This window comes from Talaromyces rugulosus, chromosome I, assembly GCF_013368755.1.
Source record: "Talaromyces rugulosus chromosome I, complete sequence".
In the NCBI taxonomy this organism is placed as follows: Eukaryota; Fungi; Ascomycota; class Eurotiomycetes; order Eurotiales; family Trichocomaceae; genus Talaromyces; species Talaromyces rugulosus.
This window is the reverse complement of record NC_049561.1, coordinates 1526435-1552149: the sequence shown is the minus strand read 5'-3', so window position 1 is coordinate 1552149 and position 25715 is coordinate 1526435. Positions and strand designations below refer to the sequence as shown.

General features: G+C 50.0%; 10 protein-coding genes across 10 annotated transcripts; 5 read left to right on the top strand and 5 right to left on the bottom strand.

The window, feature by feature from the left end:
• Positions 1-138: 138 nt before the first annotated feature.
• On the bottom strand, positions 139-1957 carry TRUGW13939_00517 (uncharacterized protein; the record flags this gene model as incomplete). The annotated part of the gene is made up of 2 exons (XM_035483724.1): positions 139-817; positions 876-1957. 2 exons carry the CDS (start codon positions 1955-1957, stop codon positions 139-141), a joined length of 1761 nt encoding a protein of 586 aa, XP_035339617.1.
• Positions 1958-2488: 531 nt separating this feature from the next.
• On the top strand, positions 2489-5336 carry TRUGW13939_00516 (uncharacterized protein; the record flags this gene model as incomplete). Its single annotated transcript, XM_035483723.1, has 6 exons — positions 2489-2820; positions 2874-3959; positions 4408-4517; positions 4582-4945; positions 5013-5225; positions 5279-5336. 6 exons carry the CDS (start codon positions 2489-2491, stop codon positions 5334-5336), a joined length of 2163 nt encoding a protein of 720 aa, XP_035339616.1.
• A 299-nt stretch (positions 5337-5635) lies between these two features.
• On the bottom strand, positions 5636-6096 carry TRUGW13939_00515 (uncharacterized protein; the record flags this gene model as incomplete). The annotated part of the gene is made up of 3 exons (XM_035483722.1): positions 5636-5734; positions 5810-5889; positions 5970-6096. 3 exons carry the CDS (start codon positions 6094-6096, stop codon positions 5636-5638), a joined length of 306 nt encoding a protein of 101 aa, XP_035339615.1.
• Positions 6097-6339: 243 nt separating this feature from the next.
• TRUGW13939_00514 (uncharacterized protein) lies at positions 6340-8012 on the top strand (the record flags this gene model as incomplete). The annotated part of the gene is made up of 2 exons (XM_035483721.1): positions 6340-6714; positions 6768-8012. The coding sequence occupies 2 exons, from the start codon at positions 6340-6342 to the stop codon at positions 8010-8012; spliced, it is 1620 nt and encodes a 539-aa protein (XP_035339614.1).
• Positions 8013-8989: 977 nt separating this feature from the next.
• On the top strand, positions 8990-10336 carry TRUGW13939_00513 (uncharacterized protein; the record flags this gene model as incomplete). Its single annotated transcript, XM_035483720.1, has 1 exon — positions 8990-10336. The coding sequence occupies one exon, from the start codon at positions 8990-8992 to the stop codon at positions 10334-10336; it is 1347 nt and encodes a 448-aa protein (XP_035339613.1).
• A 245-nt stretch (positions 10337-10581) lies between these two features.
• On the bottom strand, positions 10582-12099 carry TRUGW13939_00512 (uncharacterized protein; the record flags this gene model as incomplete). Its single annotated transcript, XM_035483719.1, has 1 exon — positions 10582-12099. One exon carries the CDS (start codon positions 12097-12099, stop codon positions 10582-10584), a length of 1518 nt encoding a protein of 505 aa, XP_035339612.1.
• A 435-nt stretch (positions 12100-12534) lies between these two features.
• On the bottom strand, positions 12535-14171 carry TRUGW13939_00511 (uncharacterized protein; the record flags this gene model as incomplete). Its single annotated transcript, XM_035483718.1, has 2 exons — positions 12535-12652; positions 12715-14171. 2 exons carry the CDS (start codon positions 14169-14171, stop codon positions 12535-12537), a joined length of 1575 nt encoding a protein of 524 aa, XP_035339611.1.
• A 1031-nt stretch (positions 14172-15202) lies between these two features.
• TRUGW13939_00510 (uncharacterized protein) lies at positions 15203-16507 on the bottom strand (the record flags this gene model as incomplete). Its single annotated transcript, XM_035483717.1, has 1 exon — positions 15203-16507. The coding sequence occupies one exon, from the start codon at positions 16505-16507 to the stop codon at positions 15203-15205; it is 1305 nt and encodes a 434-aa protein (XP_035339610.1).
• Positions 16508-19618: 3111 nt separating this feature from the next.
• On the top strand, positions 19619-20421 carry TRUGW13939_00509 (uncharacterized protein; the record flags this gene model as incomplete). The annotated part of the gene is made up of 3 exons (XM_035483716.1): positions 19619-19937; positions 19996-20022; positions 20084-20421. 3 exons carry the CDS (start codon positions 19619-19621, stop codon positions 20419-20421), a joined length of 684 nt encoding a protein of 227 aa, XP_035339609.1.
• Positions 20422-21849: 1428 nt separating this feature from the next.
• On the top strand, positions 21850-23103 carry TRUGW13939_00508 (uncharacterized protein; the record flags this gene model as incomplete). The annotated part of the gene is made up of 1 exon (XM_035483715.1): positions 21850-23103. One exon carries the CDS (start codon positions 21850-21852, stop codon positions 23101-23103), a length of 1254 nt encoding a protein of 417 aa, XP_035339608.1.
• Between the last annotated feature and the right edge of the window lie 2612 nt (positions 23104-25715).

Sequence of the window (25715 nt, the reverse complement as noted above, 5' to 3'; positions counted from 1 at the left end):
GAGCGAGGCGCAGCATGGTTTTCAGGAATGTTTGCTATATTAACATTTGCTATTCTATCATTAAAATCAAATAACTTTTCTATCTACTTGTTCTATGAAAAGCAAAAAAAAAAAAAGAGAAAAAAACCAACTTGATTATCAGTCCCCCCGAGATCGCCAAGATTGATTCTCGTCGACTCTTCTCCAACGCCGATCCCATCCAGTCTCACTTTCTCTAAGTCTGTCAGTTTCGCTAATACTGCAAAATGGAACCTGAGATCTCAATTTAGCGCTAACGCTTTTGGCTTCCGGGCTAGGTCGCTCATAGCCAGAAAGCCCCATGATTTTGACGTCTCCGATTGGGGACGGCGCAGAGCTGGGATTCTGATTTATGTCGTCAACAGTTAGGTCTAGATGGTTTTGATACCAGTTGCTGCTACTGCCGAGCAAATCATCGGTGGAACCAAGGTTCAGACGCATGACACCCTTAAGTATGCCTGTGTATATGGTTGATGAAGTAGGTGATGGTGAGGACATGGTGTAGATTGGACCGCGGTATAAGGCGTATCGTTTCCTCGACTCTCCAGGGGGTTGATGGGATAGAAAGCAGGAATACTCGCCTCCTTTGGGCTTTGCTTGATTATTATGCTCGGACAGCTTTGCATCAAAATGGCTGTAAGCGTTTTGCATCCTGAGATCGAATATGTTGATAATTGCTTCGGCACCTGCGCCGACGAGAAACCGGTTGTTGACGGGCTGGATGCAGTATATCGGGTTGCTATCCATCACATCTATGTATTCTCGCTCATACATTCTCGGCGATCGGAGATCATGCAGTCTGAATATCGTCAGTGAGAAAAAGTGTTCCCACTAGTTGCAACTAGAATTTTACATACCTCACCCTACTATTCCCCCAGCCGGCGAGAAAGACTTCTCCGTGCGCATTTTCCCCATTCATATCCACGCTAAGCGGCGTAATAGCTCCTACACGTGCCTTTCTCTGTGGCCATAGTCTACTTTCAAATGGGTCGTCGGAAAAAAAGAACTCACGGCATGTCGAGATGTGGTCTTCCACGATATCTGAGACCGCTATAGTATCGATCTTCTTTCCATATCCCACAGCCAACCTTGTCGGAGACAAAAACTTGGAGTAGTGACGAGGAGTTCCTTCTTCCGTCTCGCCTTTCAGAGAAGCAAATGAGCTCACTTGGGAATCCTCTGTCACCGTTCGATAGAGAGAGATAGAGTCACTTGCGTTGTGTATGGCGAGAATCGGTGCTGGTCCGGGACTTAAATCAAGACTATGGACTTCTGTTCGGTTGGTAACAAAGGTTTGTTGGACCGTATAAGTAGCATCGTCAGGATTTATGGCGACGTGAGCCACGTCACCCCGGGCCCGGCCATAAATAATGTGCTCGTTCCCAGCAGTCTTCCCCGGGTGGTTTGGTCGCAATAGATGGACACTGCGGATATCGTCATGGCTGCTCACATCCTCCAGGTCATTAAAGCGTAGCCATTTCTCATCGGCCGAGTTTCCAGTGCTCCTAATTCTTAGAAAAATTTTCTCTGCCGCCCCCCAAGCAAGGACTTCTTCTCGGTCTTCCCAGCGTCCGCCGGTCCAAACCTCATAGCTGTCTAAACAGGGCCGGTATCCGATTGTTGGACGGTCGTGTCGAGTCGGTTGGTCTATACCGACCACTTTCACGTCGGGCGAAGGCAGCATAAAACGAGCAATGATTGCACATTTATCTAGAGCTCGCGACCGCGAAGTGAGGGCCTGCGACACATCTTTCCAGAAGGGAGGGATTCCTTCAACCGATGGCGAAAACCGGCTTTGGACAAAGGCTCGGAAGATTGCATCCGCGGAGACAATATCGTGCAAACGGCGGCATGTCTGCGCTAGATGAGTGAGGGAACTTGCTACGGGCAGGTATAGTGCGATGTGGTATATGATTTCTGACGGTAGGTCTGCCAACATGTCTTTTTATATTGCGAATGGTGTGCAACGACTTGGGTCGTCACTATCCAGAATGACTGGAGATGAAAAAATATAGAGGTGCTTCTCAGCTGTAGGGTCCATGTGAGGTCGAGTTTCTATGAAAATGATGTTGAAAATATCATCTAGGCGCCAGCTTCGTTGATCGCCCGCGGCGGCATAAGATCGGAGGCAACAGGTGGATTTGTGTGTGTGTTGAGCTGTGGCGACCAACAGCCAATTGAAATTCAATATATGCTGCTAGCTTCCTGCGAATAATACAAGAGCTAATAATGTTCAGCAGTCAGCCACAGTTAGCAGGATTATTAGTAACTGCTCGGCTGATAGTGGAACGTCATTGTTGTGTGCCTTATCGATAACGCGGCGATCTCGGCCAATCGTGCGGGGGCGAGGGGGGGAGTACCTCGTGACTGCAGGCACAACTTTATCAAACTTCCCAACGGAGTGTTTCTTCTGTTTTACAAGAAATTGGGTGCTACAAAGTCGCTCGTGGTATAGGAAACGACCGCGAGGATGGCAGTGACATGGTTCACGGGTATTGGAATCGGCATTGCCTTATCATGCTTGGTATATCAATATATCATATACCCGGCGTTTTTGTCACCGCTGGCAAAGATTCCGAATGCTCATTTTACGGCTCCTATTTCTCCAGCCTGGATTATTTGGAAACGCTACAGGGAGCAAAATAACCGGACCATCCATGCAGCACATACAAAATTGGGCCCAATTGTGAGATTGGGGCCGTCGGAAATCTCCGTCAACTGCGTGGAGGGCGGAATCAAGACTGTGTATAGCGGCGGTTTTGAGAAGCATGACTGGTATCCGAGGGTGTTTGGCGCGCTCAAGTAAGTTCTCTGTTTACTGAGAGTGCAACCAGCAAGACTAATGGTATTCCTAGCACATTCAGTATGTTCACCATGACCGGAAGCAAAGAGCATGCTACTCGGAAACGGATGCTGTCCAATATATACTCCAAGTCATACCTCCAGTCGTCACCAAATCTAAAGCGCATCTCCAAGACGGTGATCCATGACAGGTTCTTGCCGATTTTAGCAGAGGCCGCGTCTTCAAAACAGTCGATTGATGTTCATGAGCTCAACTCGTCATTGACAATGGACTTTGTTTCCGCCTACCTGTATGGCCTGCGAAATGCGAGCAACTTGCTCCAAGACGTCCCGTTCCGGAAGCATATCCTCCATAACTATCAATGCAGAAAGCCGTTTGAGTTTTACTACCAAGAAGTTCCCAGTCTTATCCCCCTTAGCCAAGCCATTGGAATACCTGTCATCCCAAAGTGGTGTCAAGATGCAGGCAATGTAATGGATGAATGGAATTTGGATCTCTGTGACAAAGCTAATAAATCTGTTGCTTCGACGGATCCTGAGATTGAGCCTACCGCGTACAAGCAGCTCAAAAACTCAATGATGAAGCATCTTCACTTGCAAAAGGAAGATCCAGAGGCCAATTCCCAAGCCTACGAGCAACAAAGAATTGACATTGCTTGTGAGATGTACGACCAACTCACCGCGGGGCACGAGACGAGTGCAGTCGGACTTACTTATCTCTACTGGGAGCTTTCCAAACATCCTGAAATCCAAAACGACTTGCGCAAAGAGCTGCAAACGCTCTCCCCTCCGATCACGAGTCCTCCAGCATCGGAATCTGAGCTGGTGCTTCCGAGCGCCAAAGACATTGATGCACTGCCTCTTTTGCAGGGTATTATCATGGAGACACTTCGCCTTCATGCCCCGATTCCAGGCATACAGCCACGAGTTACTCCTTCACCGCCAACATCACTAGCCAATTACGACAATATCCCGCCAAACGTGAGAGTCAATGCGCAGGCATACTCTCTTCACCGGAATCCGGATGTCTTCCCTGATCCGGAGAGTTGGGAGCCACGGCGATGGCTCAAGGATGGCCATTCTCCTGAGATGGAGGAAATGCGGAGATGGTTCTGGGCTTTTGGTAGTGGTGGACGGATGTGCGTGGGGAGTAATCTTGCTCTTCAAGGTATGTGGATAAACGCAGGTCAACTTTTTTTAATGAAGGTACATTGAGTACCAAAGCTAACCATTCTACCCTACAGAAATGAAGCTAGTTACAGCTGTAATCTATAGCAATTTTACAACAAGCATTGTCGACGATGACGGCATCGAGGCCATTGACGCCTACACTGTCAGGCCGACGAGCAACAAATTGATTCTCGAGTTTCAACATATATAATTTAAAAAAGTCAGAATAAGATATCAATTTAGCCTATTTAATGCATTCTTTCATGGCTTACTTTTCCTGGGTGTGTGTCGGCTCTTACCGGAACCCAAAAGGGAATGGAACTACCCCTCCGATGATACCAGCTGGAGTAGAATTCAGTTTTTGCATATTCTTTTGGATTTATGACAACCAAGCTTGGATATTTTTCGATAATACAGAGCCATTGCACGCTCTTCAGCAGCTTCTCAATTGACAACACTAGCCAAATCTTTCTCAAAAATGTCCGATAAAGATGCGGGGACACCCCGCGTTTACATTGCACGCCACGGTAAAACCTCTCCCCTTTACAGAGCATTGAACAAACAACAAAACTAACATTATTTATTGGCAAGGCGAAACTGAATGGACAAAATCCGGCCAATACACCGGCATCACCGAACTCGACCTGACCGCACAGGGCGTTACACAAGTCCAGGGCACAGGCAACATCCTCGTCGGCGCAGGCAAGGCGATCGACCCCTCTAACATTGCACAGGTCTTTATCAGTCCGAGGAAAAGAGCGCAGACTACTTTTGAGCTGCTCTTCTCGTCGCAACTGGATTCATCGAGGGTTTCGACTACGGAGCGATTGGCCGAGTGGGATTATGGACAATATGAGGGTATGGTTACGAGCCAGATTCGCGCGTTGAGAAAGGAACACGGCTTGGATGGAGAGAGACCTTGGGATATTTGGAGGGATGGATGCGAGGATGGAGAGTGAGTTTGCTTTTTTTTTTGGAACCACAAGCCCAAAGGGTTTTGTTATTGACCGATTGAATATCAGGTCGGCACAGCAGGTAACAGACCGACTGGATGATCTGGTCAAGGAAATCAAATCCATTCAACAAAACCACATGCACGGCGAGCCCGGACCAGCGGATGTCGTCCTGGTGGCCCATGGCCATCTGCTGAGAGCTTTTGTCAAGCGATGGCTGGGGTATCCCATGGAGTTCCCGTTGTCGTTGATGCTTCCACCTGGCGGGATTGGTGTTCTCAGGTGTGTTAAAGAAGTTCTCTCTAAACAAGTCGTATACTTACCTATACTGCCAGCTACCAACATCATAGCATCAATGAACCGGCGCTCTATGCCGGCATGGCGTTTCCGTAATGAATACATAGGACACTTTGGTAATAGACATAGATCAGGATTCGAGCAGAGAATTCCTTTACAAAAGAAAAGGCTCTGTCAAAGGGACTGCAATGAATCTAGATATCAATATATTGTACAATAAGTTCCCTTCCCCCGATAATCATACACCGCATTCGAGAAATCGTTCGGATAGCCGGGAAATCATGCTAGTGGTATAAGACGATATATGAAAGGAGATCGACGACAATAGGTCACTTTAAAAATTTATTCCCAAACTCCCATTGTATGCGACAGCGTAAAATATCCACAAAATTCTTTTACTTCAGACGGCCCTCCCGCTTGCGAGGCCCGGACACCTTGGGGAACATTCTCATGAGGTGGTAGTTGACGGAGTTTGATTGGGCAGCGTTGCCTTTCTGTAGGGGCAGACAGGTTAGCATATGGACTTAACAGGAGATAGAGAGTAAGAGGGAGAGAATGGCTGTACGCACCCGTTCATCCATGCATGATTTGAGTGCTTCTTCCAGACCTGTGCAGCCTTCGTTGCTATGTCCAGCGGAAGCCCAGCAGTCTGTAATTTTTAAAAAAAAAATTAGCAAACAATCAATCAATTGATGCACAACAGTGTCCCCAAGGCAAAGAAAGACGTACTCAGCATCGAAGACATGATCGTTGCGCACGTGTTTTGCTGCTGCTGATTCGGACGTCGCACTCGCAGATGCTGGATTGTCTGCAACCGCACCGGGTTCAAGCGCGTCGAAGCACCTTTGGCAGGCATTGTGATTGTGGTCTTCTTTGATCGCAGCTTGCGCTCGCTTTACGGAGAATTGTCGCTGGCTTCAGGGAAAAAGGGCTCTAGCGTTTGCCAAGAAATGATGCGTCTTATGTAAGCCGTTCCTGCGACTTGAGAGGACCGGATATAAGCACTAGCTTCGGTGTTTATACTGTTCTTTGAACTCATGGATAAACCTCGCTCGTTGTGTCTTTCGGAGAGACGGCACGCTACGCTCTTAGGAGTCGCATGATGAGTTTTGCTCGCAGCTTTGCGCTTTCTAACAGTATACACGCCTCCGGAATCCCAGGCAGGCGATGTCTTTTACTGGGTGACGGCGCGCCACCACACCAACGGTCTTTCTCGTCTCATCCGCCACCCCGAGAAAATGGAGCCCCGAACGATAATGAATCTGCAACTGGTGAAGTGAAGGAGGAAGGTGCTCTGTCGCGCAGGCTGTCTGAGATGACCGAAGAGGCTCTTTTGGAAGGTGGACGTTCAGCGCGGAAAAATATAGAGGCAGCGGGGTTTTCAGATGACCTGAAGGCACAATTGGAGGAGAAAATCAAGACGAGCACGTTTAGGAGCGAACATGCGGGGGCATTTTCGGTGGCGAATATGCCGGTAAATAATTACTCTTGGGATTAATTCATTAATCGAGATCTAACAAATTACAGGCCAGCGCAGGAAAGGGCACACAGGATATTGCGGGTGCGACGCCGTGGCGCGAGACCGAAAGTATTCACGATACTGCATTGAGAATGCTCGACGATAGCAAAAAGCCGATGCGCGTTCCATACCAAATCCCTAAACCCACACTACCCGTCGTCAACTTGAAGCCTGCGCCCAAAACCCGTGAATCAACCGGCCGTCGTCTCGCTAGCGCTCGTGACCGCACAAACACATACACTCTCAGCCAGAGCGCCGGGCTATCGGACGAAGAGCGAGAGGCCATGCGAAGCGAGTTTCGATCGCGGTTTGAGCCTGGTGCTCGGTCGCTCCCCATGTCCATACAAGGGTTGACCTCGCTGGCAAACGAGAGGATCGAGGACGCCATTGCTCGGGGCCAGTTCAAGAACCTGCCGCGAGGAAAAGGCAAGCATACGCAAACCGACCACAACGCGAATAGCCCTTTTATTGATACGACGGAGTATTTTATGAATAAGATTATCCAGAAGCAGGAGATTGTCCCGCCATGGATAGAAAAGCAACAGGAACTTGCTCGGGAAATTGACCGGTTCCGACAACGTCTGCGCACGGGGTGGCGAAGGCATGCGGCGAGAGTCATTGCCAGCAAAGGAGGCTCATTACAGCAACAGCAAACAAGAGCTCGAGCCTATGCATTGGCCGAGACCCGCTTAGCTGAAAAGAGTCGGCTAGAGGCTTCATTTGCTTCTCCAGAAACGGGGAATGCCAGGGAACCTTCATTCTCACAGATCAGTCATGATGGCCAGTTAGCTGCCACTTCACTGCCCGTCGGCCAGGATCAACAGAATCCAATATCAAGCGCAGAACAGGCAGAGCCATCCGGCGAAGACACATCATTGCCGCAGCTAGCCCCGCTGCGAGATCCGGACTACATGGCCATTGAACGCGGGTGGCACGAACTACAGATCAAGACTCTCAATGATTTGACCAGATCATATAACCTCCAAGCTCCGCGTCTAGCACAGAAACCTTATTTGAATCTGGAGCGTGAACTCAGGACATGTTATGCGGACGTGGCGCCTTCACTTGCAGATGAGATTGTCTCTCGAACGAGCAGCAAGGTGCGGTCATCGTCGACGCAGCGTAAAGAGTCCGGTGGGATTATGGGGGATATTGTGCAGGCCAATCAACGGGTGCGAGTATATGACGAAGATAGCTCCAAGGGGTATGGGCTGAAGGAGTTTTGGAAGGATCTATGGGGGAGGGGGGCATAACCTAATAGCACGTATTGGGCAGCATGTATATGATCATCACACTAGCATAGAGACCATCGCAGCTGGTATGTACAATTAATAATAATACTACAAATAGTACTGCAACTAATACGGCGTACTAAATATGCTCAATGCATAAATAGAAACAGATGCATGATGTGATTGGCGCAAAATGCCACGCCCCACTTTGGGAACGGGCCGCTCTCCCACAGCCAATAATACGGCAGAAACAGTCTGAGTTTATGGAAGCTCCTGGCCCGTGCACGTGGGCGCTTAACGCCGGCCTGCGATTGGCTGGTCTATCACATCACATCACAGATATTCAGCAGATTATGCAGTCACAGTAGTACAGACTTACAGGATAGTTAAGTTACTTGCACTGGCAGCCACAGGTGGATAGAGTAGACTCAAGGAGTTCTTATCATATCACACACTTTTAGTCAATAATAGCAGTGGGAGTAAAGCTTAGTCCTAGGTGCTCCGCTTAGTGTATCACATTCGGTGGTGAGCACTGACCAGTGAGTAGAACTGAACTAGAGAGTCGACTTAGGCCAGACTGAATGAGAATATCCACTGTGACAGTATGCACGCCTGGCAGGGCTCCAGCGAACCAGCGCGCGCAGATGCGATGCTACCGCTGAACCTGCGAAGATCACGAGACCCCCGCGGACGGCGATTGGCAGAGGCGGGCTGGACGCTGCAGCCACCCTGCAGTTCTTCACACCGACCGGCCGCCAATCATCCCGCTGCAACTCGACTCTGAGCACATTTTCTGCTTGCAACTCGCTGCATGCGCTTCTACCCTTCGCCCAATGCCGGATCGATATAATAACTGCCCCTCCCGGGCGATGCGCGATGGAGCAGGAGATCCTGTGCCTGACGAGTTCATCACACCCGCTTAGAGTACTCCGTACGTATCCTATATATACCAGATGCCTGTGTGAAAAGGCTGTGAGCATTGCTGCTTCGGTCGCAATATGGTTGTCCCGCCCTGGTCGCCTCTTGTGAGCCTGGGTATCGTTTCGATTTTTTCTCTATTGCATCTTGTATCGTCGCATCCGATCGAGGACGACCAGTCTATCGTGGTCCACCTGCGACGTGCGTTCTCCCCCGACGAGTCTAACCAGCTGCCTGTGCAGGTGGCAGGCATCGTTGCCAGCTACATCATCTTCGATGCTCTGGTAGTTTTCCTGTTGCTGTTTGTTGGAAGACGGCTGCGCAGAGCTGTCCAGACATCCAACTGCTCGCTTGATGTGGTGATGCTACAGCCCATCAACAAGTTCGGAGAGAGCACTGATCCAAGCCCCATCTCCGGCGTCACCGGCGACACCAGTTTCCCCAGCCCAGACAAACCCCGTGGCTGGAATATGTCGTGGTCTAGTGTGTCAAAGAGCCACGGCCACAAAGGCCACACCTCGATGAACAGCAGCAGCAGCATCGCCACCGTCGACGAAAGCGTCGTCTCCGCTGACCGCCGCCGTGCCCAGGAGGAAATGGAGATCCTCTATGCTGCTGTCATGGAGCACGATGCCAAAAAGGCTTCGGCCAAGTCGTCGCCCGTCATTGGCGAGAAAGAGGCCATGTCTCCCATGTCCCCCGTGGAACCTCCTCCTATTCAGAGCCCTCAGCTCTTCCCACCACCACAGTATCAATACCAGGCTCCCCTCTCCCCTCGACAGGGAAGCACAGCAACAAACAAATCGCGCACTAGCCAGCGCCTGTCCAGGATTTCAAACCTGTCCATCTTCAACCCTTCTCGACTGTCCTCTGCCAGCGCAAACAAACTCAAATCCCCGCGCTCAGTGCGAGAACTACCCATCTCTCCTCCCGTCAAATCGCCCGAAGCCGTGCGAACGGCAACTTTCCAGGACAGCCAACCACTGTCACCGCGAATCTACAACCCTGGTCCACCGCCAACAGCTCCTCTACCTGGCAGCAACAACAACAACACCCCCCGGGGCTTTGCGCTGCAGCCCATCAGCCCCCCGAGCTCGCGGACACATCATCCACATGCCCCGGCGCCGCTGACCATCAACCCCAACAGTGCTTCAGCCCTCCCATTCCGCCAGCAATTCAATCCTCCGCTGAGCGCGCCGCCGACCAAGACCACGATCCTCGAACGTCCGGCTTACGTTCCGGGAGGGCCGCGCACTGGCATGCCAACACCATATAGTCCGTACATGCCGTTTACACCTGTTACACCTCTGACGCCGAGTCGGCTAGTGACAAAACGCGAAAAACGGCGTCAGCAGAAGAGTAATGGGCTCAGAGTGTTGCATGAGGATGACATGGTGAAGAACGATGATGATATATGGGGGACATAATTCTTTCATTTTTTTCTTTTCTTTATGTAGCTTAATCTTAAAGGTCAACACTAGCTGAGCTGGTTGGGATTTGGAGTTTGGTCATTTTTGAGATATCAATACAGCAATTCTATATGCATACTATCATAACACTAAGACATGTAGCTAATGTAGACATGAATGGAATAAAACAACATGCGAATTAAAATCTATACAGAACAGCCCCCGTAGAAGCATGCATACAAGAAGAAGAAAATAATTAAAAATTAAAAATCCGGCACAACAGTGCCAACCCCCCTCTCTCTCGCCAAAGCAACCAAATCACCACCGGTGACCAGATCCATCAGTCCCAATCCAACACTCTTGTAAACCACATTCCCACTCTCCAGCCACTTCTGCAACCCCTTTTCAACCTCACCACCAGCTTCAACTTCCAGTCTGGCAGCCTGCTTCATAATCATCAACTCGCCAATTTCCACCAGCTGGTTGGGTTTCAGCTCTGCTTGCACAATCTCCCCAGCTTCCTGAAGACACAACTCAAGACTATCAACCAACACAACCCCACCGCGCTGCGCATGTTTGTGATGGTGATGCGAGTGGTTGTGCGGCTTGACCTCATTCCGAAAAATATCCGGATGAAGCTCCGTCATATGCGGTTTGTACGAGCCGATGGCGCTGACCAGCCGACCTTTTCGTTTCCCCTCGGTCGACGTCAGACACTCTGCCGGAAACAACGGTGTTAAAGATGGCGTGCAGCAAAAGATGGCATCTGCCTTGCGCACCGCCTCGCGCAGCAACCGGTCATATTCGACAAAATCACTACTAAACGCAGAGAACTTGACGTGCGCGCGCCACGAGGCGTTGGACGCACTGTAGATATCCTGTAAAAGCTCTGCGGCGCGCTCAAAGGAGCGGTTGATGATGTAAACGCGTTTGATATCGGGTCCACGTAGGAGTAAAGCCAAGCGAATGTGCCAGTATGCTTGCCTGCCTGCACCAAACACGGTCAGGTTCTTGACGTGTTTGCGTTTGTTGAAGACGCAGAGAGATGTCAACGCCGTGCGAAACGCGGTGAGTTCTTGTGCGCTGACGAGGCCAAAGGGGAGCCCGTCTTCACCGAGAAGTGTGAGGGCGCCGCGGGGTGAGGAATCGCGTGCGCCGGCGGGGATCCAGCCTTTGGTGTCGATGCGTTGTCCGTATCCCATTGACGATTGTTTCGGGTTGTTTGGGTTCAGTGACTGGTGGTTGATACTCGGCGCATCGGACGAAAACGACGAGCTCGAAAAGTCATCGTCATCATCGTCATCTTTTTCGTTGCTACCGTCCTGAGACGACGAAGTAGTAGTAGTAGTAGTACTAGTCAGAGACATAGATCCCATATCCGTCGACAGCGAGCTACTCGACCTCCTCGACGAGTAATCATCCGCCGACAGCGACACTTTGGCTGACTGCCTGCTCGCCGTCAAATCCTGGCCGATCGAGCATCCAGGCTTGAACGCGTCAGCCGGATTAGCTACTGCTCTTGGGTCCAAACGCGCAGAGATGATTTTTATGCCTGTCGTTTTTCCTGTGCTCGCAGGCATAAAGACAGTTGTTGTGCCATCCTTGCGTGTGATTGCTGTTCGCTGAGGCTGGTACGACGCAGCGCAGCCTTGATCTTGACTGCCTGTGGAATATTCGCGCAGGGCCTCGGCGATGTTCTGTTGTAGGGCGAGCACGTCGTCGCGGGTCAGGGAGAGGAGTAGTGAGCGGACTTGGGCTTCAGAGAGGATGGTTAGAGGCATGATTTTTTTTTCTTTCTTTCTGGGTTGTTGTTGTTGTTTGTTGTGGTTGAGATTGAAGTGGGATAACGAACAGTACTTATATCGTCGGCGGGGCGCGGGGATTATTAGAGCTTGTCCGGAACCGGGAGCTTGTTGCTAACTCCGGTCGACAGCACTGCCACTGATAAATTATTTAGTTCTTGGCAATGCTCGCTACATATTCCCAGCTTGGACTTTTAGAACAATAAAGGTGGCGAATAATTTAAAATTAGAGGGTGAGGTGTTAGACCAGGGAGTTACACCCGAAGAGGCAATGTATACCGAAAAGGGCAATCTGTTTACTAATCGCATGTTCTGATATATTTACAGTCAAAGTCAATTGATAGATCACGTCTCTTCAAATTCAAACAGAGTTGGGGTATATTCAACAAATCTACATAACACATCTCTAAATCGTCACAACGCAGGACACTCCCAGCTATCGCGGTTGATTCTCATCACAGCAGACTGCTTGTGCGGAAAAGCGACTTCTCCTTCCTTGTAAAAACCGACGTTGGTGAGGTAGGTGATTATTCTGTACACAAAACGTTAGCATTGACGACTCTATCTTTTTCGAAAGAGAGAGAGAGAACACACCTTTGATTATCCACACGAGGCTCCAGCAGCACCGCATCCGTACGAGCATCCGCAAGCCAGCAATAATGAACCAACGCATTGAGCCAAATAGGCACCCTATGCGGTCCTCGAAACTCCTGCTCACCGACCAGCAAATGCAGTCCTCGATCATAGTTACCGACACGCCCCAAATTCCGCCCGAGCCGGTCTTCTTTAACCCAGTATATCTCAAAATAGCCAAACGGTTTCCCGTCCCAGCATCCAATGACTGGGAAACTGTGCCTACTACTAAGACCATCAATTAATAGATTCTCTTGCCTTTCGCGGGGTCCGGCCTCGCTCCAAGAGTTGTTTACGCGTGGGTCGTTCATCCACTTGTGCAGAAAATCCAGGTCCGACGGGCCCGGCGGCGACGGGTTGTGGATTCGCGAAACAGTCAGAGAAGAGAAGGAACTTAGGGGCAGATGTTTCCCCGGACTAAGAACCGGTACGCGAAAGGAGAGATACTGTCCCACGCTGGGGATGTACCGTGAGTAGAATGTTTCTCCCTGGTGCGGAGGTCTCGGACGAAGCGGGTGACGCACGCCGTTGGTAAAGATGTACTGCGTTGGCGGAGGAGGATAGTACGTGGGGAGATGACTGCTAGAAGTATACGGTCCACTGGTGACATTCTGCACCTGTATCGGAGAAGGCTGGTGGTGGTCTGTCGACAGACTGCCGCCATCTCCCGGACGAAAGAAATCAACACTGGGCGAAGCCGGCCGCGAGCCATACGGCGAAATCAAGGGCGACGGTGCAATCCCTAGATTGGCCGTCGAAGCCGCCGCCGGCGTCAAAGTAAAAATAAAAATCCTGGGGTCTAGCTGCCAAAAGCTACGGCGGCTGGTAAACATGCGTTCCCAACTGGCCGGAGCCCGCGACTCGATCGATTCTGTGCCAACAGAGGAATCCACGTTTGCAATCAAGCCCATGCGCTCCATCTTTTGCATAATGTTCCGGCCCTTGAATATGCCTTCTCTCTTGATATTCACCCTCCATTCTCCCTTGGGTCTGCCCGAGATGGGAGTGTTTGCTGATTCCGCGGTGGCGAGGTAGAGGTCCGGCTCGGGTTCGTGAAAGTACCACCAGAGTGTGGCCCAAAGCATCATTGCGATTTGGCGAGACGGCGAGATTGGCGGTTTGTAGTCCATGCTGGACGGGTTGCTGATGGAGGAAATAAAAATGCAGTCGTTTTGCCGCGTGGGCTGCTTGAAACTCGACATCCGCATTTTAGTAGCCTGCTGTCCATCTTGTTGCTTGCCTTCTGCATCATCGCCCACCACTACTACTGGCTTCTCGGTGTGTATGACAACGGTCCAGCCTGGCGGGAATGCGGTATGGTGCAGGTTGAGGTCGTTGGACTTGAAATTGACGCCGCCAAACACCGGGGTCACGGAGAAGGTGTTGCCGTTGGGCAGGTGGCAGGTCGGGGAGGGCATCTCCGAGGTTTTTTTTTTGCTATCTTGCAAGATAGTCAATGGTCTTGTCGTGCGACAAGAGGACGATTAGAGCCATGACGTTGGGTCTAGTCCGGATCGGGAAGGAGGGGCAGTAGTCACTGGTGCCTGAGGCGCCAACATTTACATGCTACTATTCTGTATTATTATTATTTTGCCGGTCATAGTGTCACGCAACAGGTGACTAACTTGACCTTGATCAGTCCACTAACTATAAAACAGCCATTATCGACATCTAAACAGTCATGCACCCCAGGGGCCGAAAGCCGTTCATACTAGAACACATGATGACGCCGTGTCATGCAACATTGAACCGTTAAACTTTGTTTCTAGAAGAAAAAATTTTTCCCACCCCCAACAGACCTGCAGCTGATGATTTTTTAAATTTTAAACAATCCACTCCTATTACCCCAAATAATGACAAAAAAGTTTGTTATATGTTGTACGTAGTACTGTTGTAATTATTATTATGCTAGGGGGCCCCAACTAGCCCCAAGAAGCCAAAATAAAAGTGGGCCTGGTTGACAGCTAGTTACTTCTTTCGGTAACTGCTGACATTTTCGCCGTCACTATGTGACCCATCCAATAATGTCATCTTTTCTGTATTTACGAGAGTAGGAGAGGCAAGTTTGAAAAAAAAAATATTTTCTCAATGTCAAGGATCATATTCGTTGATTAGTTGTTCTAATAATATGTTGGTCCATTATTTTTCGACCACCCCAAAATTCCCATCACTTCCAAAACATAGGTGGAAGGCTAACCATGCCTCGTATAAAACAATTCCGTCGCACCAATAAAACAAAAAATGATAAGAGAGAAAGAAAAAAAAGAGAGAACGCCGTGCCATGCCAGATGCAGTAGTATATGGTAGATAGTGAAAAGGGGTTTAGACCAAGAATGCTTCCAAGTATTCCGTACAATCAAACTCCCCAATAGCCATAAAAGACAAAAACAAATAAAAAAAGCAAATCCGAGGCCAGCTCGAACAATGGTACATGTATAGGTGTCAAAAATTAATTTTGAGCAATCGGGCGAGACATGCGTCCGCCCATGTAGACACCAGCGGCAGAAGCAAGGAAGCGGGCCATCAGGCCACCACCGGAACCTCCAATGCTACCTGCAGTCTTGATCTTCTTGTTGGGCTGGCTGTGGTTGTTGCCGGCAGACATCATCTGCTCCTTGGAGTAAGGCTGGATGTTGACGTAGCTATAGCTGAGAGCCGAGCTGGCAGGGCTGGCGTTGCCGTCTGCGACCATGACATCATCGAGGCTGGACGAGCAAGTGCTCATACTTCCTGGAGTGCTGCGGGCGCTGGGTGCCACACTGGATGATCGTGAAGAAGATGGCGCCATAGAGTTGCGCGTCTCGGTTCGCGACAGGCCGGGAATGTCCTTGACCGATGGCGGCGAGATTGAGCGGTTGTTGGCACTACGGTATGGCGACGGGCGTCGGCGGTGGTACGGGCTGTAGCGATCTCCATCTTCTAGAACCGACAAAGGCGAGGAGCGGCTGGCCGAATGGGTTTGGACAGCAGCAGTAGCAGCAACGTGCTGTGGGCGTTTCTGCGACGTGTGACGAACCTCTCCGCGCATCTCTTGTTTCTGGCGACGGAGGCGAGCAGCGAGTGAGTCGGCCGAAGCGTTGAGGCGCCACCAGTCATGTTGGTGTCGGGATTCGGCCATCTGTTGCTGTTGCTGTTGTTGCTGCTCGGCCACTTCGTACTGCTGGCGGATCGGGGCCAGGAAAGGCTCCAGGTGTTGGAACAGGTCTTGTTCGGTAACGCGGGTCTCCCAGTCGAGCAGGAAGAGAAGCTGGCGTTCCATCAGGTTGACCTCGGCCAGGGAGAATCCGAAACCCTCATAGCCACGGACGACGGTGTAGCGGGCCCAGTGCTTGTTCTTAGGGCTCGAGTCGTTGAGGTTCTTGGCGGCCAGGATGAGAGAAGCAAGAAAGATGCGGTGCACAGTGCATCGCATGCCCTTGGCCACGGGAGGCAGACGAGCGCGAAGACGGCCCAGGAACACCAGCGAGGTCATCAAGGTGGGCACCTGCACCTGCGAGCGATGCACCAACGAGGTGATGAAGGTCTCCAGCGGTGGGAGAGAAGAGTTGTTGTCGGCAGGGTCCATTGGTGGTGTGCTGGGAGGAGTGGGCTGTCCGTGTTGGCTGACGGATGACGCCGTCACATGCGTCTCGCAGCGGATGACTTTGGATGCCTGCAGTGCAAGGTGGCTGATCATGTCCCGTGACACGGGCAGCATCACGAACTCGTTGAGCGCAGCCTGGTTATACGACTGCATCTTGGCGTCTGTGTCCATGGTCGATAGCGATAGTGATTTTTTTTTTTTTTTGGTTCCTTGTCAAAGCGAATGGGCTGCACTCAAGTCTGGCTAGCAGAGCTATGAAAAGAGATGCAGGGAGAAGACGAGAAAAGCGAGTGGACTTCTTTTTGTAAATCTGTCGGAGGCGCAGTTGATAGATGAGGACTCCACAAGTTTGACGCAATGACAAGTCCAAAAAGAAAGAGAGAGAAAAGGTGGCAGCGAGCGTGTCAAATAGTATTAGGGCAAACGGTGATTTGCAGCAAGATCCGGCCTGGCTGCGCAATTTCCGTGTTGTTCAAGAATGTGGCGAAGGTATTTGGGAGTTGTCGTGTCAACGTCAACGTGAAAAAGGGCGTTATCGATACAGATTCACAGACAGACACGACAGGGAGCGGCCAGTTTTAAAACGGCCTGATAGATAGGATCTGGCGTCAGCGGTCTCAGAGCCACAGTGCTTACAGTCACTGATGACAACGCTAGGCGGTAAAATCCGGTCGATCGTGCGCTTAGGGAGGGGCAGCGAGCGAGTGTCGTGGGGGCTGACGCTCAACAGACGGGGAAAATGATACGGTAGGATGCAAGGCCAGACGGAACGGCCAAGAGGAATTTTAGCTTGATTTTGAGGAGTGTCAGAGTTGAGTCAAGGTGGAAAAGCAAGTGGCGATGTATGTTTATAAGAAAAGACAAAAAACAGATAATTAAGATAATAAGATAATAAAAGGAATGGATGTTGCATGCGGATGGGCCTCGTGAAAAATGTGAGGTCCCAAGGCCGTAGTTATATGCAGCCTGTATCGAGGCCGTCTCCCAATCGAGAGCAGGCGGCTAGCCAGCGCTGCAAGGACAGCTGCAGACCAGTTGTTCGCGGTGGGGAGCACGCCAAATGGGTCGCCGCAGGGGGTGGACAGGTTCTTGGTTTCGACATGGCGACACGCATGCCTTGGTTCGCCCTCCGGTAGGGCGGACCTTTCTGGGATCCAGTTAGCACCTGCTCAGAATAGAGTGATCGGCCCAGTACGAGACGCCGGTCTGTGCGGGACAGGAGCGATCTCGCGCGCGATCACAGGGCAGCCAAAAAAAGAACAGCACTCGTACGGGGTAGTATAGCAGTTTCAGGTGACAGCAGGCAGGACAACAGCGACCAAGCAATGCGCATCGTGAAGACGAATCTGGAGTGACTTTGGGTGGTAGCGCGGGAGCTTAGCGTGTATCAGCGATGCGGCGCCCACCATTGGCCAGGGCGGGGCCGTCCCTGGCCGCTGACTGGCCAGCCCGGCGTCAGGCCGCCGGGGGAGTGGGGCTACCTTGTCCAGGCTGTTTCCAATTCGGGCATAGTCCCAACAGCCAATCACAGGCGCCCATCCGACTCTAATGTGCATCACCCGCAACAGCGACCCACTCGGGGCTCCACTCTGGACCCACGTCCCAATCTGGAGCTCGGCAGTTCGCGCCCGCCTGGTTGGCTGCTGCCCGTGTCATGCGAGGGCAACTCGTATCTTTAGTGTCTATTTGTACGGAGTATTGCTATGAATAATACCCCGACAGCAGTAAAATTCCGCCAAGAATCACGGTCGGTGGCCTATCGAACCTGAACGCCAGCCCTGCCACACGCTGTACTGGAAAGGGGACAATTAATACTGGTCCTGCGACGCGAACCACTGGAACATGAGACCACAAAAAAAGACTTTGGCTCATTCCTGTCCTTTCTTGTCGCGTCGTCAGCGCCAACATTCCTGGTTGGGTAATGAGGTATCCCGGAGACTTGCGATGCGACTATGTTCGGATGTCCGTGTCCATCGGGATCTGATCTTCAATAGAATATCTTTACTGCATGACGAAATGGTGCGCCTTTTTTGATTTTTTTTTTTTCTCTTCTACTACCTATTCAGACACGTTTCATTCGACATATGTGTTGGGCTGCGGGGAAATCAGCAAAGGGCTGCTTGATGTCATCGCCCTTTAGACTTTGATGCACTAGCCCCCATCCTGCGACAGCACTGCGACCTTTCCCCATGCACCATGTTACTCTCTGCACTCGCTGACTCGGCAAGTGCGACCATTCAATATTTTTGCTTGATGTTGACATTTGTCCCTATTCAGGAGTATTTAGCGTACTTTATCTGCCGGGCCACCTTGCCTAAAGTATCTGAAGTATCGGAAGTATTAATGTTTAATCCATCCAACATTAATTATTAAACATTCCAGTGACCCTACCTACGCGTAATATTCCACGCCCTCTTTTCCCTCTCACTGTTCTATTCTTGACTTGGCGGCCTGATGCGGAAAGGAGTCTAGGCCCTGGACGACGCCCTAGACAAGGAGCATATAGCCAAGTACGTACAGAAATATCTCCTCGATTTAGTATCACTCCTGTCAAGGTCAGCGCTATGTGAAACACTACCTAGTAGTCTAGTACTTTTGCCTCCTCATGCTTCTAAGCGCCCAGGGACAGACTTTGGTGGGTCCGCGCGCGCATCACATCCAGGCGCTTAGCCGGTTAACGCTCGTGATTGGCCGCCAATTCGACATCTATATATACGTCTGCCTATTTTATCCTTAGAACGCGATCGATCGTCTAGTTTTCATGCACCCAACGCTGGGATCTGAGGTTAATTATAGCAGTCTGAAATAATGGCCGCAAGTCTAGATGTATGTTCTCAGCATCAATTGATCCAATAAACTGCGCTGCAGGCGTGCACTCCAGCCATGGGCGCCAACTGCTACGCGTAGTGTATCAAGACTGTGGAGTACCGTGTTCAGCTGCAAGGCTCGAAACACGAGCTACTACATACTCTCCGAAGAAGTACACATAGATACTACTACTATACAGTGATAATACTAGTACTATGTATACTCTACGGTTCGTGTGGGGACTTCCCGATCCGGCCTAGCACCCCCGGCTCCCCTGAACCAGACCGCAGCGCTGATTGGTCGCTGTGGAGCGCCCAAAATTTTAACCTCCAGGCTTCGACGCGTTTTCCTCTCTCTCACTCCTGCCTTTTGCCTCTTTTGTTTCACCGTTGATCTGCTCTCTGTCTGTTTCCCCCCTGTCAGACAGTGTTAGCGCTCCCTTGCCCGATCCAGGATCGCGCCTCAACTTCAACAATGGCTTCGTCTAAAAATACCTCCGCCGCCCGAGGCACTTCCACCCTGACCATCCTTGCATTGGTCTTTGCTGCCCTGGTCGCCCTGTTTGTCTATCTCGACCAGCACCTCGACTGGTTCTACGTCTTTACGCCCGAGCATCTGCACGATGTCTCGCAGCGTGCCATTGCTGCCCATGGAAACGACACGCGCGCCGTTGTCGGTTACATTGTCGGCGAGCTTGACCAGAAGCTGGGAGGAAAGCACCTGAACTTTGACGAGGAATGGGTTTTTAACAATGCTGGAGGCGCAATGGGCGCCATGTACATTATCCATGCTAGTGGGTTTCGTCTTGTGATATTTAAAAAAATACTTGAGAGCTAACATTGACCTCGCAGGCATCACCGAGTACTTGATCGTTTTCGGTTCGTATCCCCTCGATGATTCATATCTTTAGGCACCTTTAACTCACTTTCTTCTCCACAGGAACCGCCATCGGCACCGAAGGACACACTGGCCGTCACACCGCCGACGACTATTTCCACATTCTCCAAGGCACCCAGCTCGCCTACGTCCCCGGCTCGTACGAACCCGAGGTGTACCCGCAGGGAAGCGTGCACCACCTGCACCGCGGCGATGTCAAGCAGTACAAGATGGACGATTCCTGCTTTGCGCTCGAGTATGCTCGTGGATGGATCCCACCTATGCTGGGCTTTGGCTACGCCGACACTTTTACCAGCACCCTTGATTTCCCCACGCTCTGGGCCACGACGCGCATTACCGGCAGGGAAATGATTAGCAATTTGCTCCAGGGAAAGCTGTGATTAATTGATTGTGGCGTGTTGTATTTTTTGGGGTCCTTGGACTGTGGATATACTTGGTAATATGTATTAATATTGTAAAATTTTGGTGGTGTCATGCACTGCACTGCAGCTCAGGAATGTGACATGATCATGCATGCAAGTTTAGATGCTACGTAGTAATACTATCCTCTTCTTTTTTTCTTTCCCACCTTTTGCAGATCGGAGTGGGCCATCCCGACATGTAGCCTTGGCTGCCATTCATTCAATGCTATTCGGAGTCGATCGTGATCATCGAGTCTGCTACCGAAGAAACGAGCAGAATGTGGCCGGCGGATACGCACATACATGATGCATGCATGATGCAGTCAATAGTCTAGTCTATATATTGATCGGAAATGTCGGAGGCAAAAAAGCGTACGGTCCGCATTGATGGTCGTACGGAGGATATCTATCCCCCAGCCAGCCAAGCTGTTCCGACGCTCCGGGGGGTTGGCAATGTAAGGGATAGATATATGGCTTCGTATTTTTTTTGGTGGCCAATTTTTTGGGGTCAGGATGTTAATTGCCAGGTCAACTGTTCTCGTTTTAAGGGCAGCTGGCTGGGAAATTTTCTTAGGTTTTAAATACTACCAATGAAAAAGACAATTTTCTACTAGTTGACTCCTCTTGTCCGATATATATATCTGTATGCATCGTGTATGCACATTTTAGACCCTATCGTCTTTTTCTTTCTTTTCTTTTTCTTTAATATTAGTCAGTCATACGACAGGTCTTTTTTTTCTCACCGGAAGTTATTTCTTTGGCAATAGTAAAATGGGGATTTAAAACAATTACTCCGATCAATCGTCATAAAATTCGATATATCGATTTTAACCAACGGCGTGCGCACGGTCTTTAAAATTGCGATCAATATGTAAATTTTCGAGTTTGATCTCGATATGATTGATCACTGGAATGGATTTTTATCGTAGTGTTGTGTTGGACATTCCGGGCCAGGTTTATGCATTCTCTTGCTCCTAGTACTACAGTACTACGCAGCGGAGATTTCTTGTCTGAGACTCTATGCGCTGAATAGGCTGCAAATATTGAGTACGCAGGCAATGAACATGGTAAATGTAATTATGGCATTTGCTAAACTTGGCTCTTTTCGTTTTATTATTACACATCGGTGTTTCGATGTTTCTTTCAGTGGGATCAAGCGGCTTCAGAGTCGACTTACTCCAATATCTAGTCTTGGCATCTTGCTTACCACGATATTTAAGAAGATCAAAGTGAAAACTAGATGGGCTTTGAATGATAAAAGGTGAAATCTAGAACACCTTTCCCGCTGGTCACAAAAATAGTCAGGGCCAAACGGATCATGTGATTCTGCGGGGAACCGCCCGCATTTGCCTTCGGAAGAAACAAAAAAAAAAAAGTCAGTCAGTCTACATCTATCAAACAACAAGCATGGCGCCAACGCTCTGCTTCAACTGCCAGGCCTCGCGCGCCGTCATAATTCGGCCCAAGAACCGACACAAACTATGCCGATCTTGCTTCCTCGAAATCTTCGAAGCCGAAACCCACGAAACCATCACCTCGACGTCCCTCTTCCGCCGCGGAGAACGCATTGCCATCGGCGCCAGTGGCGGCAAGGACAGCACCGTGCTTGCCTCTGTGCTCAAGACACTGAATGAGCGATATGACTATGGGCTTGATTTGGTGCTGCTGTCTATCGATGAAGGTATCAAGGGATACCGCGACGACAGTTTAGAGACCGTCAAGCGCAATGCTGTCCAATACGACATGCCGCTGGAAATCGTCGGGTATGATGAACTGTACGGCTGGACAATGGACCAAGTAGTTGCGCAAGTGGGCAAAAAGGGGAACTGTACCTACTGCGGCGTGTTTCGTCGACAGGCTCTTGATCGAGGCGCCGCACGTTTGGGGATTAGACATGTTGTCACGGGCCACAATGCGGATGATGTTGCCGAAACGGTCATGATGAATCTGCTCAGAGGCGATCTGCCGCGTCTCTCGAGGGGGACAAATATCGTCACTGGTTCTATTGATACAGAGGTCAAGCGGAGCAAACCCCTCAAATACGCATACGAGAAAGAAATTGTGTTGTACGCACACCACAAGAAATTAGACTATTTCAGCACAGAGTGCATCTACTCGCCAGAGGCATTCCGAGGTAGCGCGCGAACACTCATCAAAGATCTCGAGAAAATCCGCCCTAGCTCTATCCTCGACATTGTCAGAAGCGGCGAAGACATGGCGTCACTGGTCCCCCCCGAGATTAGAAACAGCGGTAACCCAATAGTTTCTGCGGATGACAGAGGCGGATGTGGCAGTCAAAACGGCCGGTCTAGCGGAGGTGAAATGGCTGCAATGGAAAAGAAGCTTGCAGCAAACGACGAGGCGCAGGAGCGAGAGATTGAAGTGACGCTGCCATCGCGCCGTTCTTCAGTTGCCACTGTCCAGTCCCAAAGATTTCCTCGATTGCAGCCAAAAGGGAAGCCGGTCAAGGCCCAGACGGCTGGCAAATGCGAACGCTGTGGGTATATATCTAGTCAAAAGATCTGCAAGGCGTGCACGCTGCTGGACGGGCTCAATAAAAGCAGACCAAAGACTAGTATTGAAGTGGGTATTGAGGATGAAGAAAGCAGTTCGACGCTGATGCGGCAGATGGAGACCGTGCAACTCAGTTCGATGACTTGATGATAGCCACGAGGAAATACATTCAATCACTATCGTGTTTGGTATGATACATGACCAAATACTCAAGAATGCTGGACCTGCTATGCATGGATAGCTACCATGCTTATAGGCTAGCTTACAGACTGGTTTGGGATACCTGTGTTGCTTTCTGGCAATATCGCTGCATCTGAGAGATCGCCATCCCGTCCCAGCATCCCTATCCAACATCCATATCCAGCTCTGGCGTGGACTCGCGCCGATACAGAACATGCGGACTTTGTTCGTGCCCTGGTTTGTGTTCTGTAACACTGGATATTTTGTCTGGAAGTGTTTTTTTGTGAATAGATATATATTTATGCATCATAGGAGAGTTCGTGGGCCCGCAACTCTATGCCTCACCACCGCTACTGAAGTCTATGAATTGATGAATATGTAATATAAAACAACCGAACGTTTATTAGTTTACTATTTTATTATTAGAGTATACGAAAACCGATCACAAAAGCCGATTATGAAAACCGGTCATGGAAAACTGATCATGAAAACTGATAGACACCCCTGCTTTCCATCTGGAACGGGCACGGCGGATGTATCAAAGTACGCATAACAACGCGGAAGAAAAGGAATGCTACCATTTGTGAGCGACGAGCTGTGTAGTGGAAGAGAAAGATGCTTCTTATTCTATGTAGCGGTTGCGTAGACATGCTGGACTAGGGTCACATGACTAAACTGACCGGTCAGTCAGTTCGGTAAACATGACCGTGAACTGAGGTTCGGTAACAAATCTTGGCTGTCGCCTTGATGGCGTCGATGAAAGCGTGAACGTCTCGATAAAAGGTTTGTTGTCCTATCATGACCACTGCGCCTGTCCCAGTGCAGTCTTTGTCTTGTAGGTCGGGGTAGAAAAAGCCTAGTTCTCCCTGAATCCTGACAGGAATTGACATGCCCAAATTGACGTACACGAAAACTGGAATGAAACCTAACAGACAACCCTGCTTTCCATCTCGAACGGACGCAACCGCATCAAATGATAACATAGACAGCTGCGCAGCAGTAATGGTATCAATACTGATGCCCTAGCATGTTCTTGTAACTGGTAGCTGTCTATATGGTGGATTGGTGATTGCAAACGCCCCCAGCCAGCCGGCGATGGGAAACGGCGCAGCCCTTCTGCATAGAGCTTTCGCCCAGTTGATGAAAGAACAGTCTCAACTAGTCCCGTCGTACGAATAGTCCTGGTGGGAGATGATCCAAATCCCCTCCTTGTAAATCTCGGTAGGTGTATAATAGTCGTAAAACATCGTCACATAAGTGTTTTGGAGCTGAAGGACGTATAATCATCCATGGATCAAAGTCAGGACAGAAAGTCTAGCTTCTTGTAGTGCTTCAGTATATCCCGTTGCACCCCAGTCATATTCATAATAAATATGTCAATATCTTGGTCTAGAAATAGCGATCGTGCAGTATCAGGCTGTAGCCAGCTATTGTCGAGAATGCCGATTTATGATGTATTCGTTTTCTGTATCGGGGGCGGGGTATGCATATGAATAATCACAAGCCTACCCAGGGACAGATTTTCATCGACGACGTGCCCGCGGATAATACCAGAAACCATCTTGGTGATGGAGTCAGTGAAGCAATTGTGGTGCTGGAAGGTTGTCGTCAGCATCGGGTCCAACACCGTCAGCATCAACTTCAGGGCAGGACCTTCAGTAGTGACAGGACCAGCGTCAGGGGCTTGGACGATATTGCGGACGGTCATCGGCTCAACAACAGAAAAACCATAGAGACAATAGTAAAACTCGCCCACGGTCAATTCCGTATCGGCAGGTTTTGCCAAATACCGTACAGTGAAGGCCAATCGTATGTATGACTAGAAGCCTGGTTGGTGGAAAAACTGGAATTTCAAAGTGACACCAGAGCCGTCGCCGTACATATTTCCAGCAGGAAGGTTATCGATGATGAGACAAGTCTAATCTTGTCTCTTGTCACTAGCACACAGTGATATCAAGGGCGCATTGTGTCTCAAGCACTTCCTGTTCATCGATATCGCCGCCCTCCTCGAAGACGTGATCTCCATGGTGCTCCGCAATCCAATCTGGATTTGGGTACAGGGACATGGTGTCTGGACAAGATGATGAGACTGGTTAGCCTTTGGCAGAGAGCACGATGTGTAACTTACCGTGTTAATACTGGCAGGACTAGACTAGGTGAATAGTCCCAGCATGTTAGCTGCTAACCAAAAAGCCTTCGGCTGTTTTGTTCAGTCCTTATCATCCAACAAATAGTACCAGTTGAAGTCGAAGTTGACAACGAAGATAGAACGTTGCAGGTAGAACGTCGAGAGAGTAAAGATGAGATGCCCAGAGTCAATATCCCTCAGCATGTTAGTTGCTAACCAAAAGGCCTTCGGCTATTTGGTCAGTCCTTATTATCCAACAATATCTAGGGATGGGAAGACAAGAAGTGGGAGAGGAGGTATGAGAAGGGGGAGGGAGAAAAATTTTCTCGTTAAACAAAGGGCTTTGTTTGAACCGGTGAGAGATTGCAGAAGAAGGACTCCCCATGAGTCCTTGCCCGATTTGGCACCGCTTAGAGTCCACATTTAAGACGTAGACGTGGTGGTGGGGACA